The sequence below is a fragment of the Camarhynchus parvulus genome, chromosome 1A, assembly GCF_901933205.1.
Source record: "Camarhynchus parvulus chromosome 1A, STF_HiC, whole genome shotgun sequence".
Lineage (NCBI taxonomy): Eukaryota > Metazoa > Chordata > Aves > Passeriformes > Thraupidae > Camarhynchus > Camarhynchus parvulus.
Window position 1 is genome coordinate 37,232,881 of NC_044586.1, and position 24,356 is coordinate 37,257,236.

At 42.0% G+C, this 24,356-nt stretch overlaps 1 protein-coding gene across 3 annotated transcripts in view; it reads right to left on the reverse strand.

The window, feature by feature from the left end:
• Window positions 1-226: 226 nt before the first annotated feature.
• HMGA2 (high mobility group AT-hook 2) overlaps window positions 227-24,356 on the reverse strand; it is a 112,346-nt gene continuing 88,216 nt past the window's right edge. For all 3 annotated transcript variants that reach the window (XM_030960531.1, XM_030960529.1, XM_030960530.1), the window contains exons 5-6: window positions 23,212-23,244; window positions 227-3,367 (exon numbers count right to left, since the gene is read on the reverse strand). In XM_030960531.1, the coding sequence (XP_030816391.1) occupies window positions 3,320-3,367; window positions 23,212-23,244 (81 nt within the window). In that variant the 3' untranslated portion in view covers window positions 227-3,319. The remainder of the gene's footprint in view (window positions 3,368-23,211; window positions 23,245-24,356) is intronic.

Here is a 24,356-nt window from a genome sequence, read left to right on the forward strand (position 1 = left end):
AGGAATGGGTGTGTCACCTTTTGGGGAGCCTCGTAATATGTATAGTTCTGCTAAGTGCCCACTCCTGGGGCCCCTAACAGCAAATCAACTTCTCAAGCACATGCCTGTGGTCCTGGGACCAAAAAAAAGACTACTTGCATGAAAAGATTTTACAAATTTGATCATCATGACCAAAATTTATTACCCATTTTATGGAACTGTGACAAAGTCTAGGAATCAAGCAACATGGGGATCACAGAGGCTATTATGTTTATTGTGCTGAACAGACTGTGATAAACCATTAAAGGAACATTTTCAACAAGCAAGCGATTTGAAGTACAATCATAGACAGCAACTCTACATGAAGAACAAAGCAAAAAGTTAGAAGACACTCAAAAGGAAAAGTAAACTGTAGTTCAACATCTCGAAGCAATTTTTTTTCCTGCAAACACACCTCTCTTGCAGAAATGGTAGAAGAGTTACATGTCCAGTCATAGTTAGCAGTGACCAATGACAGCAAAGAACAGTCGTATAAAATTTATCTCCCACAAAAATAAACTATATATATAAAAAAATTTTATGATGTTCTCACTGACTCAATGGCCACATGCAGTTTTTCCGTCTGAAAAAATGAGGTATAGTAGGCCCTAAGAGGTAGTAATGTGTTTTGATTGTACTACAATATATAGAAAATTGTAAGATTCAGTTCATCAGAGTGGTAAGTCTCTCAGAGGTTGAAGAGTGACACACAGAGAGCAATTATTTCTGTGTCATCCACTGAATACCGTGGCTTTAAAAAATGCAACAAAACCCCTCAGACCCCAAAAGGGACTTGCTAAGGCTTGATTTGATGCCCTTTGAAGTCAGCAAAATTCCTATTACTGCCTTCAAATGACACTGGATTTGGCCTGTTAGAGCTACTTATAGCTAGGATTATTTCTCTTTCACTCGATATTATCACGTCTAGTTCCAATATTCCAACCAGCTCTTTCCCAGCAATTCCCGCCACTGAACCCCGCGCAGTGTTTTGTGGAGGTCCGTGTTTCTTGACACTGCCTCTTGGGAGAAGCCAGTGAGTCCTTATCCTTAACTGCACTTGGCTCCACGCTAAAGCCATACCAACAGACGCCTTCCTGAGAAACTACCCCTGGCCCAATTATTAATACAATGGTATGAAGTACTGACTAGGAAAGAGAGGAAAAGGGAAATAAAACAGAAATAGAGAAAATGAAATTGGAGGTGGGGGAGAGAGAGAGAAAGAACAACAAAAGTGAGAGAGGAGAGAATAAAAAACCTCTACATAAGAAGCATTTAAAATAAATCTGGCTGAAACATATTACAAAATCACATTTGTGAAAAATACATGAAAATACTTGTCAAGTATTTTCTTACAATCTACTAATTTTTTTTAAAAAACACATATTTGTGATTGCATTATGCAAAAGCTGAGCTTGTTGCTTCCCACCTACAAAGCTTCAAGTTTCTTTGAAGGTTTTTTTGTTCATTTTTTAAAAATTTTTAATACGAAAGTAATTTAAAATGTGTTCATTTTCCACAAGTTATTTTACAAAAATAATTTTGAATTAGGGATTAGTTGCAGTCCTAACTGTTTCAAACGTCTCAAAACTGATGCTGAAAGTAACAAGTTCATTCCATTTAAAGTCTGGAGGTAGGTCTTTGTCAATCAATTAGTCCATTTCTTTAAACAATTCATTTGAGGTACAAACTTGGACAGTAATATTTAAACTTTACAGCTAAATTTTTTCTGTCATGTAGTGTCCTTGAAGAAAATTATCCTCACAAACCTATCAGCAATTCAATACAAAAATATATTCAAGTTAACAGTACATTACACAGAAGTCTAGCAGAGAATAGAGTAAGTACATAAAATAAAATGAAACAAAACCAAAACCAAAAACCCACACAAAAAAAAGAAAAAAATCAAACAAAACCAAGTGAAAGAAAAACACATAGTCATGCTGAAACACAAAAAAGACATTGTCTCCTTAACTGCAAAAAAGGTTGAAATAGAAATAAGGGGAAAATGCAGATACTCATGATTATCTACCCAGTAAAAATTTCCTGCATTGAATGTGTATAGCAGCATGTATTTATCAGTCTGTTGAGTTATTTGTAAAAATCAGAGGTAGTATTGAATAGTGGGGTAATATTGCATCTGATGCTAAAAGTGCTGCTCTGAATTAAAAGATGGAGAAATGCCACTGGCACAGAGGTGCTCAGTGAACCATCCTATGTCAAAATACATTGCTTAATGTAATGCACGAGCTTAGCTGAGGTACATGGTGTTCATTCTTACATTGTGACTGATGAGTAATGACGAAAGATTCAATTCTTTCAAAATACTGGTACAGGGCAAGTGGAATTAGTAGAAACTAAGCAAAAATCTGGATTATTTTTCTTCAGATAAATTTATGATTAATTTCTAGGTACCTTTCTGTATGTTTTTAAAGACTTTTATCAATAAAACTTACTCACTAATAGCATAAGAGTGGTGTCAGTCATTTTTGTTTCCATAGAAAACTCCTGGCTCTAAGAAAGCCAACTCCTTGGCTCCCTATTATCCAGATGATAAGGACTGCTCATTTGGTTAACTACTGCTTGTGCTGATATGTTTGTATCTAAAACTATACAACGTATCTTTGTCTTTCTTCCCTTTTGCAAAATGAAAGTACCTTTTCATGTTGAATTCTTTCTTCTGATTACCAGCTGAATGAAATGAAAAATCAGCTTTCATTTTTTTCCCTAAATAATAGTCTTAACAAAAAAAAAAAATCAAGTACAAGTCTACAAGAAGGTTACAAAAGAAAAAGAATAGTATCTATCCCCTATCTTTGGTGTTCTAAAACAGGGAGTTCACTAAGTAGGGAGTGGGTTGCTGGAAGTGTTGCAAGGCATGAGTGTTACACACCCAGCCTTTCCTATTTCAATGCCCATTACAATGACTATGTTACAAGTTTCTTGTTTATACGCAGTGCAGTGAATGACATAAACCTGATTTGGAGCTCTTCTTGACCCAGTCGCCCTTACTTAGCAGCTCAAACAAACTATTAGTAGGTTAGGAAAAAAGAAAACAGTAATTAAAAGTTGCATCGTTAATCTGTGTCCCCTTTGTGTTACAGCAGTTTTTCACTAGACCTGGGACTGTGAAGGGATTACAAAGAAGATGATTAGTCAAATCCTTTTAAAGGTTATGTGATTTTTTTTTCCCCCAGGCAAAAGTGGAAAGACCATGGCAATAGAAAGTAAGTGGTCAAGGCAGTGTCTTCTCCCTTCAAAAGACCCAACTGCTGATGAGGTAGAAATTGCATGGTGTGATCTCCTAGTCTTCTTCTGCAGATTCTTGTGAGGACGTTTCTTCAGTCTCTTCCTAGAAAACACAAATAGGAAGGATAAATACCGTGGTGACCAGGCATCTTAGGCTGCCAGTTCAGCTGTCCCTCACACAGCTGACAATTACCTCTTGAGCTAATAAAATGCCCTTTACAGTTCCTGTGATGTCTCAAGAAACCACCCTGGGGAGGAAGGGAAGGTACCCTGCTCTCTGATCCCCCCACCTTGCCTTGCCAGGCTTTTCTTCTACTCCAGGAGATGTCAAGAAAAAGCATTCTGTGCCATGCTTTGTCACAGGCCTCTTATGGCCAGCAGACATTGGCAGCAAGAAAATGGAAAGCATTTTGAGCACATATCCAATTCTAAGCAGCTGCTCTGGGAAGCCTTCTCCTCCTCATTGGCCCTAGTGCTGCTTCATGTTTGCCTTCAGCAAGACTGCCCAAATGTGATGTTCTTATTCTGCTTTTTAAACAAATGTTCAGTACCTTTCAGGACATGGGTGGTGAACTGGGGGCAACTAACATTTCTAATAAAAGTGGCTGTCAATGAAAAGCTGTTTTTTATCAAACACTGAACATCATTGCCTAAGACAGCACGTGAAAAAGATCTAGGAAGTAGAGGAATTCACCCCCTCAGCCAACTGAGACCTCTGAAGAATGACCAGCTTAAAACAGCTTATAACAGTCTTCATACTTTAATAGATTTGATTTTCCACATGGCTTCATTTTGTCTGGGTGGCTAACTGACACAATTTATAACTCTCTTCCTTTCCCAGGCCACTACAGTACACCATTCAGCAAAGCTTGCCTTAAAGCTTGCCCGCCTTATACGACCAAACTTCCATTCATTAGTGTTTGAAACACCTCAGCTGTGAAGGGCTCCTAAATGCTACCATGTGTGACACTGCTGCAGAGGAGCGGCATCAAGGAAAAACACAGCGCTTTAATCATAGGCCACTGCTGACTGCAATCCCCTTTCAAAAGGTTTTGACCTCCCCCTGCACCTCCCTGCAAGAAAAGGCCAAAAGAAAGCTGTAAATCCAGGGAATAAACATAACTATAAATGAATGGATGACAGCTTAAAAAATATAACCATAGCAGCATCAAGCCATGAGATTTCACACTGGTTTTGTTTAGTCTGCTTTGGGTTATGTGGGAAAAGTGAAAAGCATGAAGGAAATGCTCCCCCCCTCTTCCTTCATGCCCCCAGCCCTGCTAAAGCTTGGGCCTCAGATATTGAGGCCAGTAGGTTTATACCTCTTGACAAGGAAACAGGCCATGACCCTGGGGTACTCTCTTGAGTACCAGGCACAAAGAAAGATGTAGCATGATCAAAGCTGTGGATAGAGCAGAGAGAGCAAAATCAAGTGTCAGCTGCCCTGTGACCTTGAATTTTCAATTCTTATATTCCAGATGACACTGATCTATCATACAGATGAACAATTTTTTCCTCACAACAACTACTGTCCACTTGTAGCTGGGTTGTATTCACAGCACTGGAACAAAAACGATTCTCAACACATGAAACGATCAAGCAAATTTTACTCTGTCTCTGGTGGCACTGGGGAAACTGAGCTCACACTCCATCAAATCCCATTAATGCATAATGCATTCTTCCTGCTTATCTTCTGTGCAGAGCAGGACTGTTACAACATTTCAGTCAAGAAGAAAAATGGTATTTTCAGGCACCTACTGGAGGGCTAATTCGGGCTGCATGTGGAGAAACACAGCAAAATACGTCGGTTTGAGCCTTGGTAATTCAGAACTCAGAATGATTGTGGCAAACCCCAGTTTTGCCTCCAAGCCAAGTATTTCAGTTAAAAAATTACTACTGTGGGTTCTGTGCTCTTAACATAATACAGGTAGACGTGTTTTGGTATTTGATGATGATCACATGTTTAATTTCTTACAGTGCTGTGGTCAGCCTCTGATTATCATTTCCTGGAAGACGGCAGCACACGTGTGGGTGCAGAGCGGCAGCTCTCTTTGTTTTATGCTTGGCTTGTCAGGAGGCTACTGAAACCTGATGAAATCATTTTTCCATGAAGGTAGACTTCCGATCACAAAGTAAGAAGGATGGGGGGAGAGGCAAAGTATGTGAAAGGACATACTTCAAAGCTCAGCCAGGGTGGCCACAAGAGACCTCTTTTTAGTTAAAAAGTTGTCCACTCTAGTGATTTTTACTATGAATCTCACAGTGTTTTTTTCCCTAGTAACCCTTGCTGCAGTGACCAAGAAAATAAATGAGAATCTCTTCCTTCATACACTTATATGTGTTCATGTAATGAAGGAAGCTTCTCTCACCTGCAGAGAGAAGCTACTACACCTTCCCTGTAGTACTGGGAAGGATGAGAAACTAAAGATCAAGCTAACCCCCTCCCCCCCAAATATGTAAATAATAAGCTAATTATTAAAAAATATTTGAGACTGACAAACTTAAAAATCACATCACTGTTGGGGAATACTTTTTTCATTAAGAAAAGCTTTTCAAAGGAATCAGATTGTTCATTCCTTGCAAAAGCCTACGATGCCTCTGTTGCAGATGAGTGTTTTAAGCCAATCTATCATTGGCAAACTTCTTGTCAAGACAATGATGATCTGAAGTGCTTACAATTCAAACAAAGGGATACTACAAATCAGACATATATGAAGGGAGGAACCTAAAGGAAGAAGTGAGTAGAGGTTCTGAAAGACCGAGTACAGATGTATAATGCAGGAACAGAGAGGGACTTTTTGCACTTGTGAAAAACTGGTTGCAAATATCAGAAGGTTGTGCAGCTGGGATCTTCAACCCAACCTCTGCCACTACAGCACCTGCCACCCCTGCACACACACTTCCCAAAAGATGGAGGGTAGGCAGGCATTTTGAAAACCGTGTAACCTTTGGAAGTTGAAAACCGGCTCTGTGCTGAGTCACTTCAGCCAGAGATTCACTGAAGTGCTGGCACTGTCAGGGCACTGGACACCTCAGGGGAAGGATGCTTACCAGAACCAAGCACCCTCCAGGCACTTGCAAGTCCTCACAGACCTCCCAAGGTCGATGGCACAGCCATCTGTCATAGTCCCTGAGTAAAAGTTGAAGGAGGAACTGGGGCAGGAATTAAATACTTTGTAAGTGCTTCCAATAAATTTGAAGAGAAGGGAACAAATTAAGAAGGAAAGCATGGTCATTAGAGCAGACATTAGAAATCCAAGTCACTCAAAGTGTGATAGCCATGCAGAACATAAATTCAGCAACACCATCACAGGATGCACTCAGCAAAGAAGCAAAAGTTTTGGGTTACATGGCAGCTTTAATTGAGGGTGTTCTCACTTATGTGCATTCACTTTAGTTGTGGAGGCAGAATGGTGACATGTGTGAATTGACCATAAATGTGCATCGACCCAGTTTTGCCTTGAATGGTTACTTCCCAGGTTATTTGTTTTCTGGTGCAGCAAACTAGTGAGAAGTTGGGCCAGCAGACTGCAAAGAGAAACCTGAGAAAGCTTCAAACCAGGCTGGATCTCGCCAACAGGGATGCCACAGCCATGAAGAGCTCAGGGAGCATAGGACAAATACTCAAAGAACAGGGTGAGTACTCATATCCATAGCTCAGGCTTTACTCCTGCTGCTACGACAATATCCCAGGTGACTTCCCATGCATCCATGTGTACATCCCCATACATGTATCTGCAGGGGCTGATTGGCACAGGGACCAGCTGCAGAGGCAGTTTCACTTGGCACACTTGGTCATCCACAGGTCCCATGTATGGGTATGTTTGTCCTGAGCTGCTGCAGGATGTTGTATGACAAAGGCAGCACACTGAGCCATATCCACCCTTATCTGCTGTAACTGCCCCGTCAGACAGGGAGTGATAGGGAGCTGGTGTCTCTCCCAAAACAGAGCTGCAAGGTGGCTTTCTCCAAAGCTCATAAAGGAGCCTTTTCCTGAGGGGCATCACTGGCGAGGCAGTGGCAGATGTGGACACTAGCCTGGACCTTCATCTCTCACTGAGGCTGGCCTCGCACAGGAGAGAAAGGACAAACTTTGCAATGACTCACAGCAGGTATCTGCCCTCAGAAGGGCTACTCTGCAGGGGACTGGGATCACTGTTGTTAGCCCTGATTTAACTGGTGAAGGTAACAAAAAAGGAACAGAAGGTAGGACAGCAGGTTTCAGTTAGAAGTGCTGTCTGCAGCCAGTAGGTTTATTTAGGCTAGCCAACACAGAATTTTGAAATATGACAACTTCAGTGGGATCTGGTTGCCTGAAGACAGCACCTGATGCTGTTTTAGATGCCCTGGATATCTCATCTGGTAAGATAAGCCAGAAAGGTGCTGGTCTCCTGTGTCATGCCCTCCTTTGTGTGGATCCCTGTGATCCCCTGGAACACCTGCACAGAGCAACTGTGTCAAGATGTGTGGACCCACGAACCCGCTCCAGAACTATGAAGTTGAATCTCTGCTTTGGGAGTCTCAGCGCTGCGGAAAAACAAACTGGTGCTGGACTCTTTTCAGTGGTGCCCAGGACTCAGAGGAATGGCCATAAACTAAACAACAATAAGTTCCACCTCAACATGAGAAAAAACTTCATCACATTGACGGTGGCAGAGCACTGGAACAGGCTGCCCAAGGAGGATATGGGGTCTCCCTCTCTGGAGACTTTCAAACCCCACCTCGACATGTTCCTGTGTCACCTGCTCTAGGTTACCCTGCCTTGGAAGGGGGGTTGGACTGGATGATCTCCAGAGCTCCCTTCCAACACAAATGATTCTATAACTCGGTTATTCATTGCTAAACCTCAGAGGCAGGTCCATCCAGAATGGAGCTGTGCCACAAACAATCGTATTTAAATGTCAATGTCTTTTCAGATCAAAGTCACCCCCTGATCCCAAGAGACTTCTTTCCCACAATATCCTGTGCAGGTGAAATGTAACTCTACCTGCTGCCCAAGACCTCTATTTGATGATCCACATTTGGCTGGTGCAGGCTATTTTTTCCTGAAATTACAAGCAGCCAGTAGCATCCTAGTGGCCTGAAGAACAGTCATACTTAGTTTGGTCAATGTATGTCCTCTGCAATCTTTTTTTGGTGGACACCCAAAAACTGATAAAAGCAAAACTTGATGATGAAATAATTGTTGGGAGGAGCATTTCCCCACCTGTAGCAAGGTAACTGTGGCATTTTTGTAAAAATGTTTGTTCTGTTCTAATACTCTGGACAAAACTTCAAGGTTAAATGTCCTGGCCCCATGAAACTCACTGGCAATTCACTTTTTTCACCTTCTGCTCATGAATTTCTGACCTGCAGATTAAAAAAACTAAAACCCATTTTGAAATGAACTGCAGGATCACAGTAATGCTGCATATGGAGCCTCTGAATTTGCTACAGCTTTTATTTTATAATGAAGTATTAGCTATTGGCACAGATTTTGCTGGCTGCTTTCTAAGCCCAAGAGGGTATGCTTGAATAGATATGTCAAAAAGAACTGCTGACAAGAGCAACTTGCAAACTGTGGACCATTGTCTGCTGTTAACATGTCTGAAATCCCCTGGCATGCAAGCTAATATTTTCAGAGGAGTCCCTGAAATATAGGGATAGGAATAGATGGCTTCTAGAGCAGAGGCGAGGGCCCGACTGTGCCCAGCTGAGACAGTGCCATCCCTATTGCTCCACAGCCAAAGCACCAAACTGCTTTAGAAATTCTTACAGCACTAACAGACACTCAGAGCAGGTTTGCTCTGTGTGAAGCTTAGGGTGGGATCTGCTGCTTCGAACTCTGCATTCTCTGCAAAGCACACTAGCAAGCTCAGTGACAGGTGTCACTCAGCAGTAAGGCAAAGTTTAACTCCAGAAGCTGGATTCAGAACTCAAATTGTTGCAGGTATACTTCACACATCACAATGAAAGGCTTTATTAGTGCAGAACAGATCACCGTGACCATATACAGAAAAGGCCATACACCCCTTCCAACTGCTGGATTGAAAAATTATTTTAAGGAATTATTTCAGTACAGAAACTCTGTCTCTAAACACATGTAAGTCAACCAGACCACAACCAAGCAATTGCTGTGCACTGCAGCTGCTAGCATGCTAGAAGGAGCACAAATTCTTTAGCTTGCTGCCGAACAGGACAGTCAAAAACACTAGCTGCAGAGAAGTTCTGAGACTCCCTGCCTTCTCCTACCACTGTTTTGGCAATCATTGACTAAGTCATGGGACAGCCCTGGGAGCAGTGAGCAGGCAGGTTCCCCCCCAAGGAAGTACAACTTTCAGTACTTTAATGACATTAAATATAAACAAAGAGACAAATAGAGAGATGCAGCTTGGGGTTGAGATGCAGGGACTGGAAACCAACATTCTTGCTTTAAATGTGTAAGCTCCTATTGACCTAGCCGCTAATAGCCCACTTTGTTATGTAAAGATGCTGGCCTTCAAAAGAGCACAGATTTGGCCATAGCATGATGGCATAGCAATACTGAGATAACAGCAAGCAGCCTTGCTGAGCTGCTGCTTAACTTTCCCAATGCCCAAGTGCTTGCTGGTGGGCATGTGCAGAGCTACCCAATATTCTTGGGAGCAGTCTAAGGGTATAAAGGTATCCCAAAGATCAATTTGACCTAGTGATGTCCTCAAAGTTTTCACACTTGGGAAGGCAATGTATAACAGATAGCAAAAATAGGACTTTTTAATTTTCTTAAAATTGCATACATGTACGCAATAGCACTGGATTGGAAATTCATACATGGACTTGTTTTGAAATCCCCATGCTCTCTGATTTGAAGTAGGTATTCAATATGGGTTTCTACCTTCTAGGAAGAAGGCTCCCCCATAAACTTTTGTGTATGGAAGATGCATCTTTCTTCTGTTAAAATCAGTCCACTTTTATATAAATAATCAATTATTCTGTGAAAGACAGAAAAGGAGTAGAGAAAATAAAGCCAAAACCTGACTCTCTCCTGCAGGTCACCAGCCTGTGGTTCTTTAGCTGCATAGTTAGTAGGCAAATTAAGTGTGTCCTCTCCTTTTAAGGCTGGGATAGCACTGCTTGACTAGCAAAAAGGCTGCTCATGGGGATTACTGGATAATGCACATCCCCAGCTGTTGGAGGAAGTGGACTAGCTGAGGCAGCTGAGTGAAGTTGATGGGGCTGTGCTGGGACTCAGCTGGTAGAGGTCAGAGAGAGTTAACCATCCTTACACACACAGAAACCACTTCTACAGATCCCATTCCTCTGCTGGAGGAAGTATCTTGCCAGGCTTGGCCAAGTTTTGGTCCTTAAGCAACAGGTTTAGATAACTGGAAGGGACCAAGCCATTGCTTAGGAGGATTCCCACAGAACAGGACAGGACAGGAAAGGACATTCCTCTTTAAGTTAGAACAGCTTACTTAAAATATAGATTCAAGTCTATTCTTCCTGTTAGATTAAGGGGGAATAAAAACCATTTCTCCATCTCCTAGCTTATCTCCCACTAGGACAACTGTTTGATATAATGGAGCGATAAGGAATCTCTCTGGTTACTTTGAGAGAAAGGGGTTATCTGACACTGGAGTTTTAAATCCAGGGGGGCTCACACTGAGAACTTCCAGAAACAGGAATTAGTCTGACTGACATTTAGTTAAAACCTAAATGTACCTGCCTTTGGTTCTGCCTCTCAATTTCTCTTACAGATGATCTTGAATGAACCTCAACTTCAGGTGCCCAACTTTACCACGGATTATAAAGCAGCCCTGAAATTAACTCAGCAATGAGGTTCCTGCAAGGCAGCAAGTCACTCAGTGCCAAAGCCTGTGTGGCTGAAGCCTTTTGAAATTGAGACTCAGCTGTCTAAGTTACGTCAGGCCAGATTTCTTAAACGCGTTTTGGCATCTGACTACAGCAAGTGCCTTTTTGACCCAAGCAGGTCAAAACACTTTGAAAAAATCTGTTCCCCATATGATTAAAAGGAGACTGAAAATCTTCAGCAAAATCTCAGTACTGGTCAGAATAATTTTACAGGAAACACCATTTAAAGTCTGCAAAGCACAGACCTAAAGTGAAAATGGTGCTTGAAGCAATTGCGGGTGCTATGCAACACTGACAGAGATGTATTTTGTCTTGGAGAGCTTCAACCCTACAATATATAAACATTTCTGGTGGGAAGGAAATAAAATATTAAGAAAAAGAAGGCAGCGGTGCTGTTAGAAACATATACAACTGAGCTGGACTGACCCCAACTTTGAGAAGCTGCTCTTACAAACCTCTTGTGGACGCTGTAAACTGGAGGAATGGTAAACTGCTCTGCATTCACAGCCAAAATCCAGACTGGAGCATAAGGCAAGCAGAGGCTCTAATAATAGTCTCCAATCACTAATATTTGTGTCCATAATTAGATGAAAGAAGATGGATGCCAACCTTCAAAATCCTTAGACTTGCCTAGTTCACTGAAATGCTGTGGGTGACTGTGTTAGCTCTGCTTTCTTGTGGCACTGGAGACAGAAAAGCCCAAAAGGATACTGGAGCCCACAGAGGTAAACCTGAGCAAATCTGCCTTCCCCTTGAGCCCTTGAAATACTTGAAACAGCACCAGTTTCTCTGCATATTTTATGCTGAGTGGCAGAGGAAGGATTACAGCAACGGTCTCCCAGAATGGGGTACGGAAGCACTACTTTGAGAGGCTTTGAAATGGAGGTCAAACCCACATCATTTACCTTTTACTCCTCCCTCCTCCCCCACCAAATATAAAGCATGAAGAGGAAAATAAAGTAAGGCCTGTTATATTTCTATTCTCTTTTTTTTTTCTCCCCCTAAAAACAACCACTTGTTACAGACAGGAAGCAACTGCCAAAAGTTGTTCACCTTCATTCCTTTATCATTTAAAAAAACATTGCGGCTCTGACCACGAAGCCACTGACAAGAGTAGCTTGGGAAGAGCTATTTATCTACAGCAATAAATAATAAAATAAAGCATCTTCCCTTTTGAATCCCAGCTGAGAGATTTTGCCAAGTGATCAAACTTGTCTGAACCTCGGAGCAGCAGCTTTGAAGTAATAAGAAAGAGATTGAAAACTTGCAGCCAAGAGCCGCATACACCTCATTAGGGTCCAGCCATGCGGGGAGGCCAAGCAGCAGCCGCCAGGCCCAGGCCCACGTACCCTCTGGAAAGGGGCTGTGGGAAGGGGAGATAAAAGCGCCTTTCACAGTGGAAGTGCACTGGTGACATTTTTACGAGCGCCAGGCCCGGGGCTTAGCGGCCCTTGCCACACTGCCTGTGAAGCCTCGGCTGCGCAGGGCGCGTGGGCTTGGCCACCACCATCCTCGTTCTCCCCCGTCTCCCCTGGCTTTTCTCATCCCTTGCTTTTTTGTTTCTGAAGGAGTGAGTTTAACATACAGGGCTCTACCTTACCCTGGCCATTCTCAGAAAAGCCCTCCAAAATGAGAAACATATTTCTTAAAGATAGTGAGCCAGGTTCCCTGAGCTGGTTCAGCACAGTTCACATGAGACTTTCTAGTATAATTTAGAAAATGATGTTTAACAACAACAACTACAACATACCAAAACAAAAAACAAAACCAAAAACCAAAAAAACCCTAACCGAATCAAAACAAAAACATTAAAGCTTAACAGAGTTGTAAAATGCTTTAAAAATGTCTGAAGATTTTGATCATGGATTTTGCCACACAGACACTGGCAAGGCTGCGTGCTTCCAGCAATGCAGAGTATTTAACTTAGAGAGCTGAGGTTCTGGGTTTAATTTTCAGTTTCAGACTAAACAGCAGGTCTGCAGTGAAAGGCAGGCGACAGCTCCTGAGCACAATGGGGCAATGGAAATGCTTCTCTTGCAAACTTTACTGATTGTGTAACCATGAAGCACCTCTTCGTGCAGACAAAAAAGCAAAATCAGAGAGGTTCATGTTGGTTTTAATAAACTTCCCCCGTCCCTTCCCTTTTTTACTGCAAGAATTCAGCTGCTATTTTATTATGTAATGCTGCAGGCTAAAAATATATCCCTAATTTAAGCCACCTTGCCAATAAATCTACAAATACCAGGTAATCCAAAAAGGGTAGTTATAGTTTAATGACAAACTCTTCTGGTTGTCCTAATATGTTCAACTCCTAAAGGATTTAGAGTGATGCATTTAAAGGTTTTTTCAACTTCTTGAATATCTCACACTCTGAATCTGGTGGGAAGTGTGAGAAAGTTTGGCCTCCTCAGCACTGAGCAACAACACAACTTTTCTAGATCAGTCTATGCAGCGATCCACAGGACAAAGCTCTTTATTTCTCAAATCAAGATAACCTGATTCAAAGTGACTGAGGGTCTCAAATTTAGTAGATACTGATGATTTCCTTTTGATTATAGAATCTTTTATGGGAATTTATTTTCCAATTGAACACATATACATTCTATAATCAAATCAGAGAAGGTATCCTGATGGAAATGTATGTTCAAAACATGTTTATTTTACAACTGAGACAGATTTACTGCAATTTATACTTCAATGTTAATCTATTCTCCTTTCTAAACATAAAAAAAACACTAACATAAATTATAGTTAATGCCTCACTATATAACACAGTTCTCAGGACACTATTGAAGCGATGTGTGAGCCCCCTAACTTACCGTCACTGTGTCTTTGCTGTTCTGAATTCAGTTTCCAGAATTTGCTTCAAAATAAGCCCGAGAATCAGGGTAGGGGAGGGGGTGGAAGCCATTCACTACCCTGAATCTGGTATCTCCGGGGTCCTAGAGCTCACATGTTCTTTCCTTCCAGACTCAAGTCTGGTTTCAATGGAGCTCTCATTTTTCTTCCCACTAATCCTGTCGTGAGATCAACCATTGGTAACTCTGTGAGAAATTAAATACCAGGATGTGGGAAATCTGAGATCTGAATTCAAGCATAATGTGGGTGATTCATTTATTTCTCCCCTTCTCTTTTCCCATGGTTGTTGTGTGGCAAGTAACTCTTCAAACCTGAGATCAGAGATCAGCCCTGAATAATGTGACTACATTGACAGAGCAGAGGAAAAGCAAAAACTACACTGGCAATATTATATCCCTCTCTAATATAATCATTAGTCATTTCTAAAGAGAGATTTCAGCCAATGTTTTCTGAAAACATTCTGGAATTTCCAGAAATGCTTTACAGTGGGATCAACACCAGAACTTCATCACACTGATGCTCACCATCTGCTGGAGCAGACTTCATAAAAAATTTAAAATTCCTTGTATTGGGATCCCAATGAAAAGAGAGACAGTTTGCTATGGTAATGTGACTGCTGACTGCTACAATGCCCAACAGTCAGGCAGTGGTTATTAAGGGCTTTTTCCTTCCTCAGTGTGAGAAAGGAAAATTTATTTGTTTAGGTCCTGTAAGGATGAACTCAAGATGCTCACAAACACTAGACTGCGCAAAGATTTAGATCCTTCATGCACTGTTTCGCAAAGTGTTGATGTCTGAAAACCACCTACATACTTCTGTAGCCTTCAACATGAAGTGCCTAGGACCATAATTCTCACTGCATGATCTAACATGAGGCTGTGATACTCCTATACTTCTTACTGTCTACTGTCACAGCAGTCACATGGCCTACAATATCCAAGGAGCAATCAATGACCATGAGCTCTGAATGTGCCCCCAGACTGCACCCAGCCTGTCATGACTGTGTTTGTCGTCTGAGCTGCTTCACTCCATCTCAGCACTACAGAACAGTACAGTGAGAGCATCAACAGAAATGATATAGAATAGAAGCTCCACCAGGAAAAATGGTTTTAAAGTGTCTATCACAATTGTTTCACACTGATTATGAATCCTTCACCTGAGTTGTCCTCTCTAAACTGCAAGGGAGGAGGCTAGCTCATAGGCTCAGCCTGTCCATCCTGGCCTTAATGTCTGGCACAGGTGCCACAAGCGGAGGGACTGCCCAGGGATGCCAGATGTCACCCTGGGGTTCCTTGATTTCAAGGAACTAAATTCACAAAATAGCAGGTTTCCCTGGTATTTATCCAGAAAAAAAAAATTGTCTTCTTATTGCTTCTTTCCATAACATGTTTAAATATGTTAATAAGGGCTGAGTATACTGCTCCTTTTCCTAGCCAAACTTTATTATGTTTTATGCTGTTTTATTTATTTATGCTAATAGGTGAAGACTGTAACTATTTATCTGAGCAAATTATTTAACAGACAAAAACTATATTTTCATTGACCTTAACTTTGATTCTATTTGTGCTTACCTTATTACATAGCATCACAGCATACTTAATCTTTAAAATAAAATTTGCAGCAGAATTTATATGCTGAATTGGAAAAGCAAAGATAGAGCAATTTCCAAGAATGGTTACATAGGTTTGTTTCCCATGTTTTTCAGCGCAACAAATGAGCACGGATACAATCCTGAAGTATCTGTAGTAATATTTAAGTCAGGGAATAGAGCATCTTTCAGTGGCTTCACCTGGATGTGGAGGAGCAACAACAATGCAGACCATTGAAAATGCAGAGCCCTTTCTGAGAAGCTCAGGAACCAAGCTCTCACGAAACAGCATTTTCCTCCTCTGCAGCCTTCTGCTCCTCATCTTTGCTAATTAGCATTTTGATTATTTTTATTACTGTAAGTCCACAGAGTGATCATGCTGGTAGTTTCAGCTTTCTGAGTATCAGACAGGAAATATCTTAAAATAATCCTTATTTTCAGGGAGTAGCCATGTGCTGCTGAGAATCCTGTATGTCTCACATGTATGAAGTAAGATACCCAAGTGTTAGCAGCACTGACTCTTGCTGCTCTTGAAAATCTCAGCCAAAATATGCAGCATGTGTATGCAAAAGTAGCACTGTTTAATTTACTCCTGACTGGCACTTTTTTAAACACTGCCCAGCTATGCCCCTCAACAATGTTTCCCAAGTACACACCACAAGCCCTTCTCTCCTGGCTACTATTAGTGAGACTTCAGTTTGTGTCAAATCAGAGACAAGTTCTGAACCTCCCTAAACACCTTTTGTGGCCACAGCTGCGGGGTCAAACACACAGCCACCCTGCCCACAGATGTTGCCTGACCACCTCAGTCTTCTTCCACAAGCAAGGAGTGGGGAGGGAAGAGGTAGGGAGAGGTTGAAGAGGAGTGTTGCTGGCTTAGGGAAATCTTTTAGCTCACCCCTGCATACTCTAGCCTTCCACCAGCAACTGCAACACCCACTCCCTGTGCTGTGCAAGGAGTGGCTCAACAGCTGTAGTCCCTGAAGTTTTACATCCCTGCTTTTAGGGTCAGGTCTCGCCCAGCAGACTGAAAAATAAGCAGGAACCTGAAAGTGTATCTGTGTTGAATGGGCAAATGCGTGACCAGTGCTTCATTCAGAAAGCTGCCTCCTGCCCTAGAGTTTGCCTCAGGGAAATGTTGTGTGTTTGAGCTGTCAGGAATCCATTATTGTTCTTGTTCAGAGATGAAGGCTCCTCTTATGTTGAACTAAGTCACAGCACTCCTGCTCTTTGATTGACTCATAAACTGGCTGACAAGGACATGACATCTTCAAGTGGCACACTGCAGCAGGCAAGACTGAACCCCCGAGACAGTCCCTCACAAGCCAGGAAGTAAAAAAATATCTTGTTAAATCTGATTCCTTTTTTGTCACATCAGATTATAAATGCATGCACGTTGACCACTCCCTTATGCAAGAAGGGAGCATCAGCCCCTCAGTTTTAGTGGAAGGGGAATCAAGGCACTGTGACACTTGCCCAAAATGGAACTCACACAGCACAGTTCTCAGAAATAGAGGTTTCAAAGGGAGCTGTGCTGTCCTGGCACAGTGCTGACTGGGCACCTCTGTTCCTTAGGCACTGCATGGGACACAGTGACAGCCACCCTAGCCTGCCTTGTGGACCACCGGTGCATCAAGCAAAGGGATGTAAAACTCAGTCAGCATCTACTGTCAGAATTACGCATCTGAATTTAACAGATCTGTGGACTCAATCAAATCAAATCATGCTTCTCCTGCTTGATCACTCAGGCTCTTTGACCTTCAAATCCTGAGCTGCACTGTGTCTCAGGTTTAGGGAGCAGCACTTCTCTCCTGGCAGCCTGGAGAGCTTGCTAGGATAGGAAATGGGACTGCTGCTGAGGTATTTCCAATTTTTGAGTCTTTAAAAGTGACTGAATACCTAAATATAGTCCTGTCTTGAAGAGTTTTTTAATCCATTGATTTAATCCAATCAATTTGTTTTATTTATTTACAGCCAAATTTCTGGAAGTAGTCATCTCAAAAATGTTACTCTATCATAGCTATGTAGTAAATGACAATAATAAATATTTAAAACCTTAGCTGCCTCAGTCTTACACTGATTCAGGTATTCAGGCATAGCATCATTGAATTACATTATTCAGAGTCTATTCAGAAGTTATGTCAAGTAAGTAAGAAAATATTTTCTTTCAGCTATACCTGACCTCCCTTTCTAGCCATCATTCTTTAGCCAGGTTAGTACTTCATCTGTTCATTGAAGCAGATTATTTTTCTTATTTTGTTTCAAAAACCAGCTGTTTTTTGGTTTTTTTTTTAAGTCATCAGACAAATTATTCAGTGTCTTCCTGTCACAATAAACCCCTTATAAAAGAAAAAGGGAGACTGAATATGTTTTCCTTTGGAAACCACACCAGTTTCCACCATTTTCCCTTGAAAAGAGAAAGAAAGTAAGGATGTTAAGCCCAGTACCCTCAATGAAATTCCATCTACTGCATCCATGAAGAAAGCTAGAGACTCTCCTTATTTCCCATAAGCCACGATACATGTTTGCTCAGCATGTGTTCACATGGTACCAAGAGCTTACCATACATTAGAGGATGTTCCAGAGTGGCCTGTGTAACACATACACATTTATTCTGTGCTAAAGTACAAAATTACACATGTTATTGGAAAAGAAAGCTTTACCTCTCCAGGATATGACTTTCTGGGAGTTTCCCTGGGAACTTTCTGACTCCATATAAATAAACACAAAAAAAGTCCATGACACACAAGGTAGCTTGCTGAATGCAGTGGAAAGAGCAATGAAACCCCAGGGCACTAGGTCAACTTCCAGGGCAGAGATTATTCAGTATTTCTACATTCAAGGCTCAGACTGCAGCATTTCTGGGTTCACAGGACACAGGGTGGCCTTGGGCAATGGCACTCACTCTCTCAGATGTGTATGTGCACCTGCTTGGTGCCATCCTGTCTGTGACACTGGAAGCTTGTTTTCAACCTGAGAAAGTGGATTTCTGGAGTATTCCTACCACATTTCTGTCTGCCATTTCCCAGAAGGGAAAAGGATGAATTCACATATGGTGGCTAGCAGATACACAGAAGGCCTGAAGCGGGTGCAGATTTATTGCATGGCACAGTAAAGTGATGAGGTATGTGCTCCCTGGTCCTACTGGCCAGGGTCTACCAGCACGTTGGCCCTGCCACACAACCACCACGGGCCCCAGGTTCACAGTCTGCAACTCTGTGGCTGCACACGCATGTGTGACCCACAGGCGTAGCTCCTGGGCTGCAGAGCCTGCGTGATGCTTCTAGCATTTACTGTGTCCTACACTGAGTATGCAATAGATGCAACCTGAGGTGTATATACATATATATATATATATATATAAAATGATTCACATGCATAACTTTACTGATACTGACATTGAGAAATGAGTAGCAGAAAAAAATGTAGGAAATCCAGATCTTCTTTCCTGTAAGAAATAAGACTACACTTTTTAGTGTTTATTCTTGTTGGATTTGATTTTTTTGGACGTTGTTTTAAAAAATCTACTACATTTAGCATTAGGTAGGGAAGTATGCTGTACTTGTTCTTTTGGTGTACGTTTTCTGTACAATTTCTTGTGTACACTGTTCTATGTATACTTTACGTGTACTCTTCTGGCTGACACACTTTTATTCTGATCTACACACTATCTTTCTGAGCGGTATGCTGTCTTTCAGACTCAGATACAAAGGATTTCCAAGGATTTGAGATTTTAAGAGAGATAATAAAATTTTCAAAGGGCTGTTCTATGTTCATTATATGTCTTCTCTGCAGAAATGATAAAAAATAAACATGTCCCGTTTCCAGAAAATTTTGATTGCTTTCATTGTGTTTTCCTAAGAACATCTATTTCCTTCATATTACTTTAGAGTAATGGCTGAGTCAACAGCTGCTACGAATTGCTTAAAAATGAGGAAATGAAGAAATTTCTGTTTGGACTGTGTATTTGCACACCTCAGTAAAAATATTACTATGTCATGACTGTAAGATCCAGCTGTACACTCTTTAGAGACAGAGCAGATTTCAAAGAGTCTTGTTTTGAGGTTCAGGCAAATATCTACCTGAAAGTGCTAAATTTACCAAAGTCACTCAGTAATTCTGGCTCTTTTCTTCATTTCCCTAAGGAAGTGTGAGAGTATGCATCAGTGATCATCAGAAAGATGTGAACAGACCACTGTATTCAAAGCTTCGTATTAATGACATGGGTGTGTAGGTTTCCAGTGGGTTTTACTGCTGCTATTTATTCTCTGTGTGATGGTAAATCCTCAGAGCTCTGGCAAAGTTTAAAGATATTGCAGAAGTTTACATAAACATCTGTATGGTCCTAAACTGGACAGCTGATATCCATGAAGAGATTTAGAGCATGGCAGTGCCCTGTATGATGCTTAAAATCTGGGAAATGGTAATAGGAACAGAGCTGTTATTTGCAAAATGAGAATTTTATCTGGTCTTACTGCTTCTGTACTTTTAAAAGCGACACAAACCCAAGAGACATACTTGCTAGCAGCAACTAACACTCATAAGAAATCTTTCAGAATACACATGAAATTCAAAGCACAGGAGACCACTCAGGGACCAAGTGTGAGCAGGAATTTCTGCCGCTTTTACCAAGGAAGGCTCACCATCAACCAGCAGTTCTTGACTGTAACCTCTAACAGTCCCCACCAATGAAGAAAGTATACATTTCTAACTTAATCCAGACTGCCACATGGTAAAGCCATCTGGGAGGATATTTTGAAGGAAACAGATGGAAAAGGAAGAGATTCCTCTGAATGTAGTATAAGATTTACATTATCCTCCATGAACTTCCATGTAGTCCCCATGTTTATATAATTTATCACTATTTCCTTAGACAGCTCAGATTAGAAAGCCTGCATGAGCTCATGTTCTTGTTGTTAATTCAGACTCTGAACCTCCCTACTTTCAAGGGAAATTAGGTACTATAAAAAGAAATCAGAGAAAGGCAACCAGACCTGAGTGAAACCCAGCAGCATGAAGTTCTTGATCATCCCAGGAATTACACTGTTTAACCTCTCCTTCTTTCAGCCTCAGGAAGACACAGTCCTGAGCATTTGCTCACAGTGATAAATTTTTGTTCTTTGCCATGCACCCATAACAGCAGAACTGCAATGGTGTGGTACTGCAAGTGTGAGAGTGCGGCCTGTTAAAACCAGGAAGGGCTGAAGACAAGTTCAGTGATTCCACTGAACATCCCTTTGTCAAAAGATTAAAAACAGAAATGTTGTCCGTGTAAAAACATGGCATATAAATAATTTAAGGTGTTCTTTCACTATTGAGTTGTGGTAACTGAAGAGATCTAAACAGCCTTCTCTCTCCTTTCATGTATTCTTCTGTGGCTCCTCACTTTCGGCACAAACACTTCCATTACTAATGGGAATGTCAAAAGGCTTCATTTTCTTTGTCCCACTCTCTGTCTCTGCCTACAGAGACGCTGCTGAGGCACCGCTGCAGCAGCAGTGGCATCCAGCTGGTTGACACACGCTTCAGCATCCCTACCAGAATCACTGCTTCAGCAACCAGTCAGGAAAATCCATATGGGGAATGCTAGTGCTTCAGTTCAAATGCCTACATCATTTGACCATCAATTAAATCTGTCATTACTTTGTTCTGCTACAAAACAACAGAGTCCAGGTCCCCTCTTTGTCCTCCTACACCCCAGCCCAGCTTCAATCCCAGATCTTTCTTCCTCTCTTGCATCCAGGGTTACACATGGTTATTACAGAAACAAAGCACTTGCAGGAGTCAGTGCCTGGGCAGCTTGGAAACCTGGCAGCACCACAAGGCCCTTGGCAGCAATGGGTTCTGCCATCAGCTCTAGACCCCTTCTTCCTGCTGACCTCAGTGGGACTGAGCTCTGATGCATACCACAGGAAAAGGCAACATTAGCAGCTGCCCGGGAGTCTCTGCCTCCTGGATTTGTCTCCTCTCTGCAGCAGGGCTTAGCCTCCCTGTCACTCAGGTGCCACAAAAGAGAGAGCCAGCTTTGTGCCCACCAGCAGGTTTACTACCATGTTGTAGTAGGAATAGCTCGATTGTAGCAGTAACATTTGAAGGATATAAGCAAGACATGGAGAGGAAATCTCTTCTATTAGAAGAGCTTGGTGTGTTGTGAATTGTGTGGTGTAGTCAGATCACGCACAGTGGGACTTAGGCTGTTTTTAGCATAAGCTGGCCTAACAAAAGACATCACCTCTCCTCACAAAACTTAACCTTACTTGAAAGTACTGCTACATTCATCCTCTGTGTCACCTGCACCATTCAGAGACATTACTAGCTGTGCTATGGATTCATCATTGCTACAACTGTATTGATTTCTTTTGTAGAAATCTGATTCCTGCACATGCTTTGGAGAGTTACATCATTTTACCCCTTCAACTCATAGCTAGGATGTTTTCTGTTTTGTATGCAACAGTTCCTAATTCAGACTGCAGTTGATATTATGACAATGTACACTGTATAATAATGTATTAGAACCATAAGGTGGAAAAATTGAAGTATTATTCCTTTCTAAAAGTAGACCTCTTTCCTGGAAGAAGAGCAATGGACCCTTTATGCTCTTGACTAAGCTATCATTCATGTACATGGAGGTACAGCAGCACAGCCCATGGACTCTGCTCAGCAGTCATGGACTTACTCCCATGCCCAGAGGTTTTTCTCTGCTGGTGTACATACAACAAAGTGTTAGAGTTAGGTTCTTGGGGGTTTTAACACTGGGCAAGCTGGGAGAAGAAAATGAAGTTGATTTTAACTGCAGCGTTTGACTGATTTCATGACACCTTGTGGCTTGCATCTTTTTCAAAGTGTTAAAAAAGAATAATACTACCCAACACAAAAAGTTCCAATGTGTTAAGTCTTTATGACGGATCCAATCTGGTTACCAAGTTCAGCCTACTATATTTTGTGGATTTACAGAGTCCTTTAGTGTGACGATGTACAGCAATGCAGAGTCCCCAGGCAGTGCAAAGGAGAGCTGCTTTATTGCAAAACCAAGGCCTTTTTAAGCAGCTAGCGGGTTACCGGTTTGCATAGTTTTAAGGTACAACAAGCCCAAGGCCACCAACCACCATACACCACGATGTGGACATGTGGCCATCACCCTGCATGTCTCTCATGTCTCTCACATCTCTCTACCCCTATTCCAGCTGAGTCACTCTCCCACGGTTCCCCTCTACTCAGCCTAAGTAGCAGGCCTGAGCCATGATTTCACGAAGACTCTTATTTTATAAGGCTTTGCCTATATGCAACACTAAGAAAAGCAGAGAGATGGGTTTCATGCATATGCCCCTTCTTGCTGCAATGCAGTTCCCACCTATTCACATTCAGGACACAGAGAGATATTTATTGCATGCTGGACTCACACCACAGAAGTGAGCATGTGTGTCTGCATTATCACTGCAAGGTGACCAATGCAGAAGGAGGACAATTCTGAGCAGGCACTGTTCCCTGCTTCCTTCTCTCTTTCCAGGGCTACCACATGACTTGTTCTGGTGGTTGTGCCCAGCAAGCCAGCAGCTGTCCCCCAGCTCATACAATTGATACATTTGCCTTCTTTCTTTACAGTAGAAGAGGCCAATTGAAAAATTATTTCACTTAAAGTAGTCTAAATAATTTAAATTAGTTTTTCTTACCTGAGCAGGCTTCTTTTGAACCACTTGTTGAGGCTGAAAAGTAAAACAAAGGCACAGTGAGAAACAAAATTAAGTGAAAACACTTAACTGTGATTTTATGAGTGCTAGGAAAAATATTTTCAGCAATAGAAATAAAACACAGAAAAAGCCCACAGTCAGAAATGGAGAGATGAACATGCCAGCTCTCACATTCAGCCTCTTCTATACCTATCTACAACTTTGCTCTGAAGTAGTTCACGTTAGTGTGGATGAAGAGGAGTATGTTAAGCTTGTACAATTAAAACCAAAGTGAAATTTAATTTAGCATGTTACATCTTTCGGCTCTTCTACGGTACTGTTGCCTTAACTTATGAGACCATGAGAGTGACCTGATTTTATAATTGGATTTTGTTGTCTCCACTGCTGCTGCTCTCTTACAACATTCTCAGCTGTGAGCGGAGTGTCCTGCTGTGGGGGAGCCCTCCCTATTCATCACGGGCAGGGTCAAAGTTCAGGCAGACAGGTGAAGGACACATAACCCCATTCCTGAGCCACGGCTTCCCACTTGACCAAAGCCACCCTTGCCAAAACCAAGGAGACTGGGATGGACAGTGGTTCCAGCCCTTGTGAGTTCTGGTTTGAGACTTTCAGCTGCATGAAGCTGATGCTGTGCTGATCGTTGCAAGCCTATTCATGTGATTACAGGGATGACCATCATTGGCCAGGGTGGGTGCGTCCACCTGCCTACGCAGGACCTGGTGGCACCACCATGGATCCTCAGCAAGTCTCTCTCCTGGCTGGTCCCATCCAGGACTGGGAAACACGGTCCTCCCATGAGTCAGGAGACACACCAAGGTGCCAGTGTGCTTCATCCCCACCCAGGAGAAGAGGAGTACCAATTAAGGAACAAATACAGACATGCTTAAAATACACCAGCATTGCCCAGATGATGAGATGACCCTTGTGGGGGCTGGAAGCAGCATGGAACAATAAGACCACAGATAAAGGATGAAATCCCGACACAGAAACAACAAAAAGGCTTTTCTTCAGTGGGACAAAGTTGCTGCCTGCCTCCCTCCCTCCCCCGGACATTCTGCTTTTAAAGTCTATGAATTGCACCCAATGATTTTCTTCTTGCCCTTCCTTCCTGCTTTTTCCTAATCCCA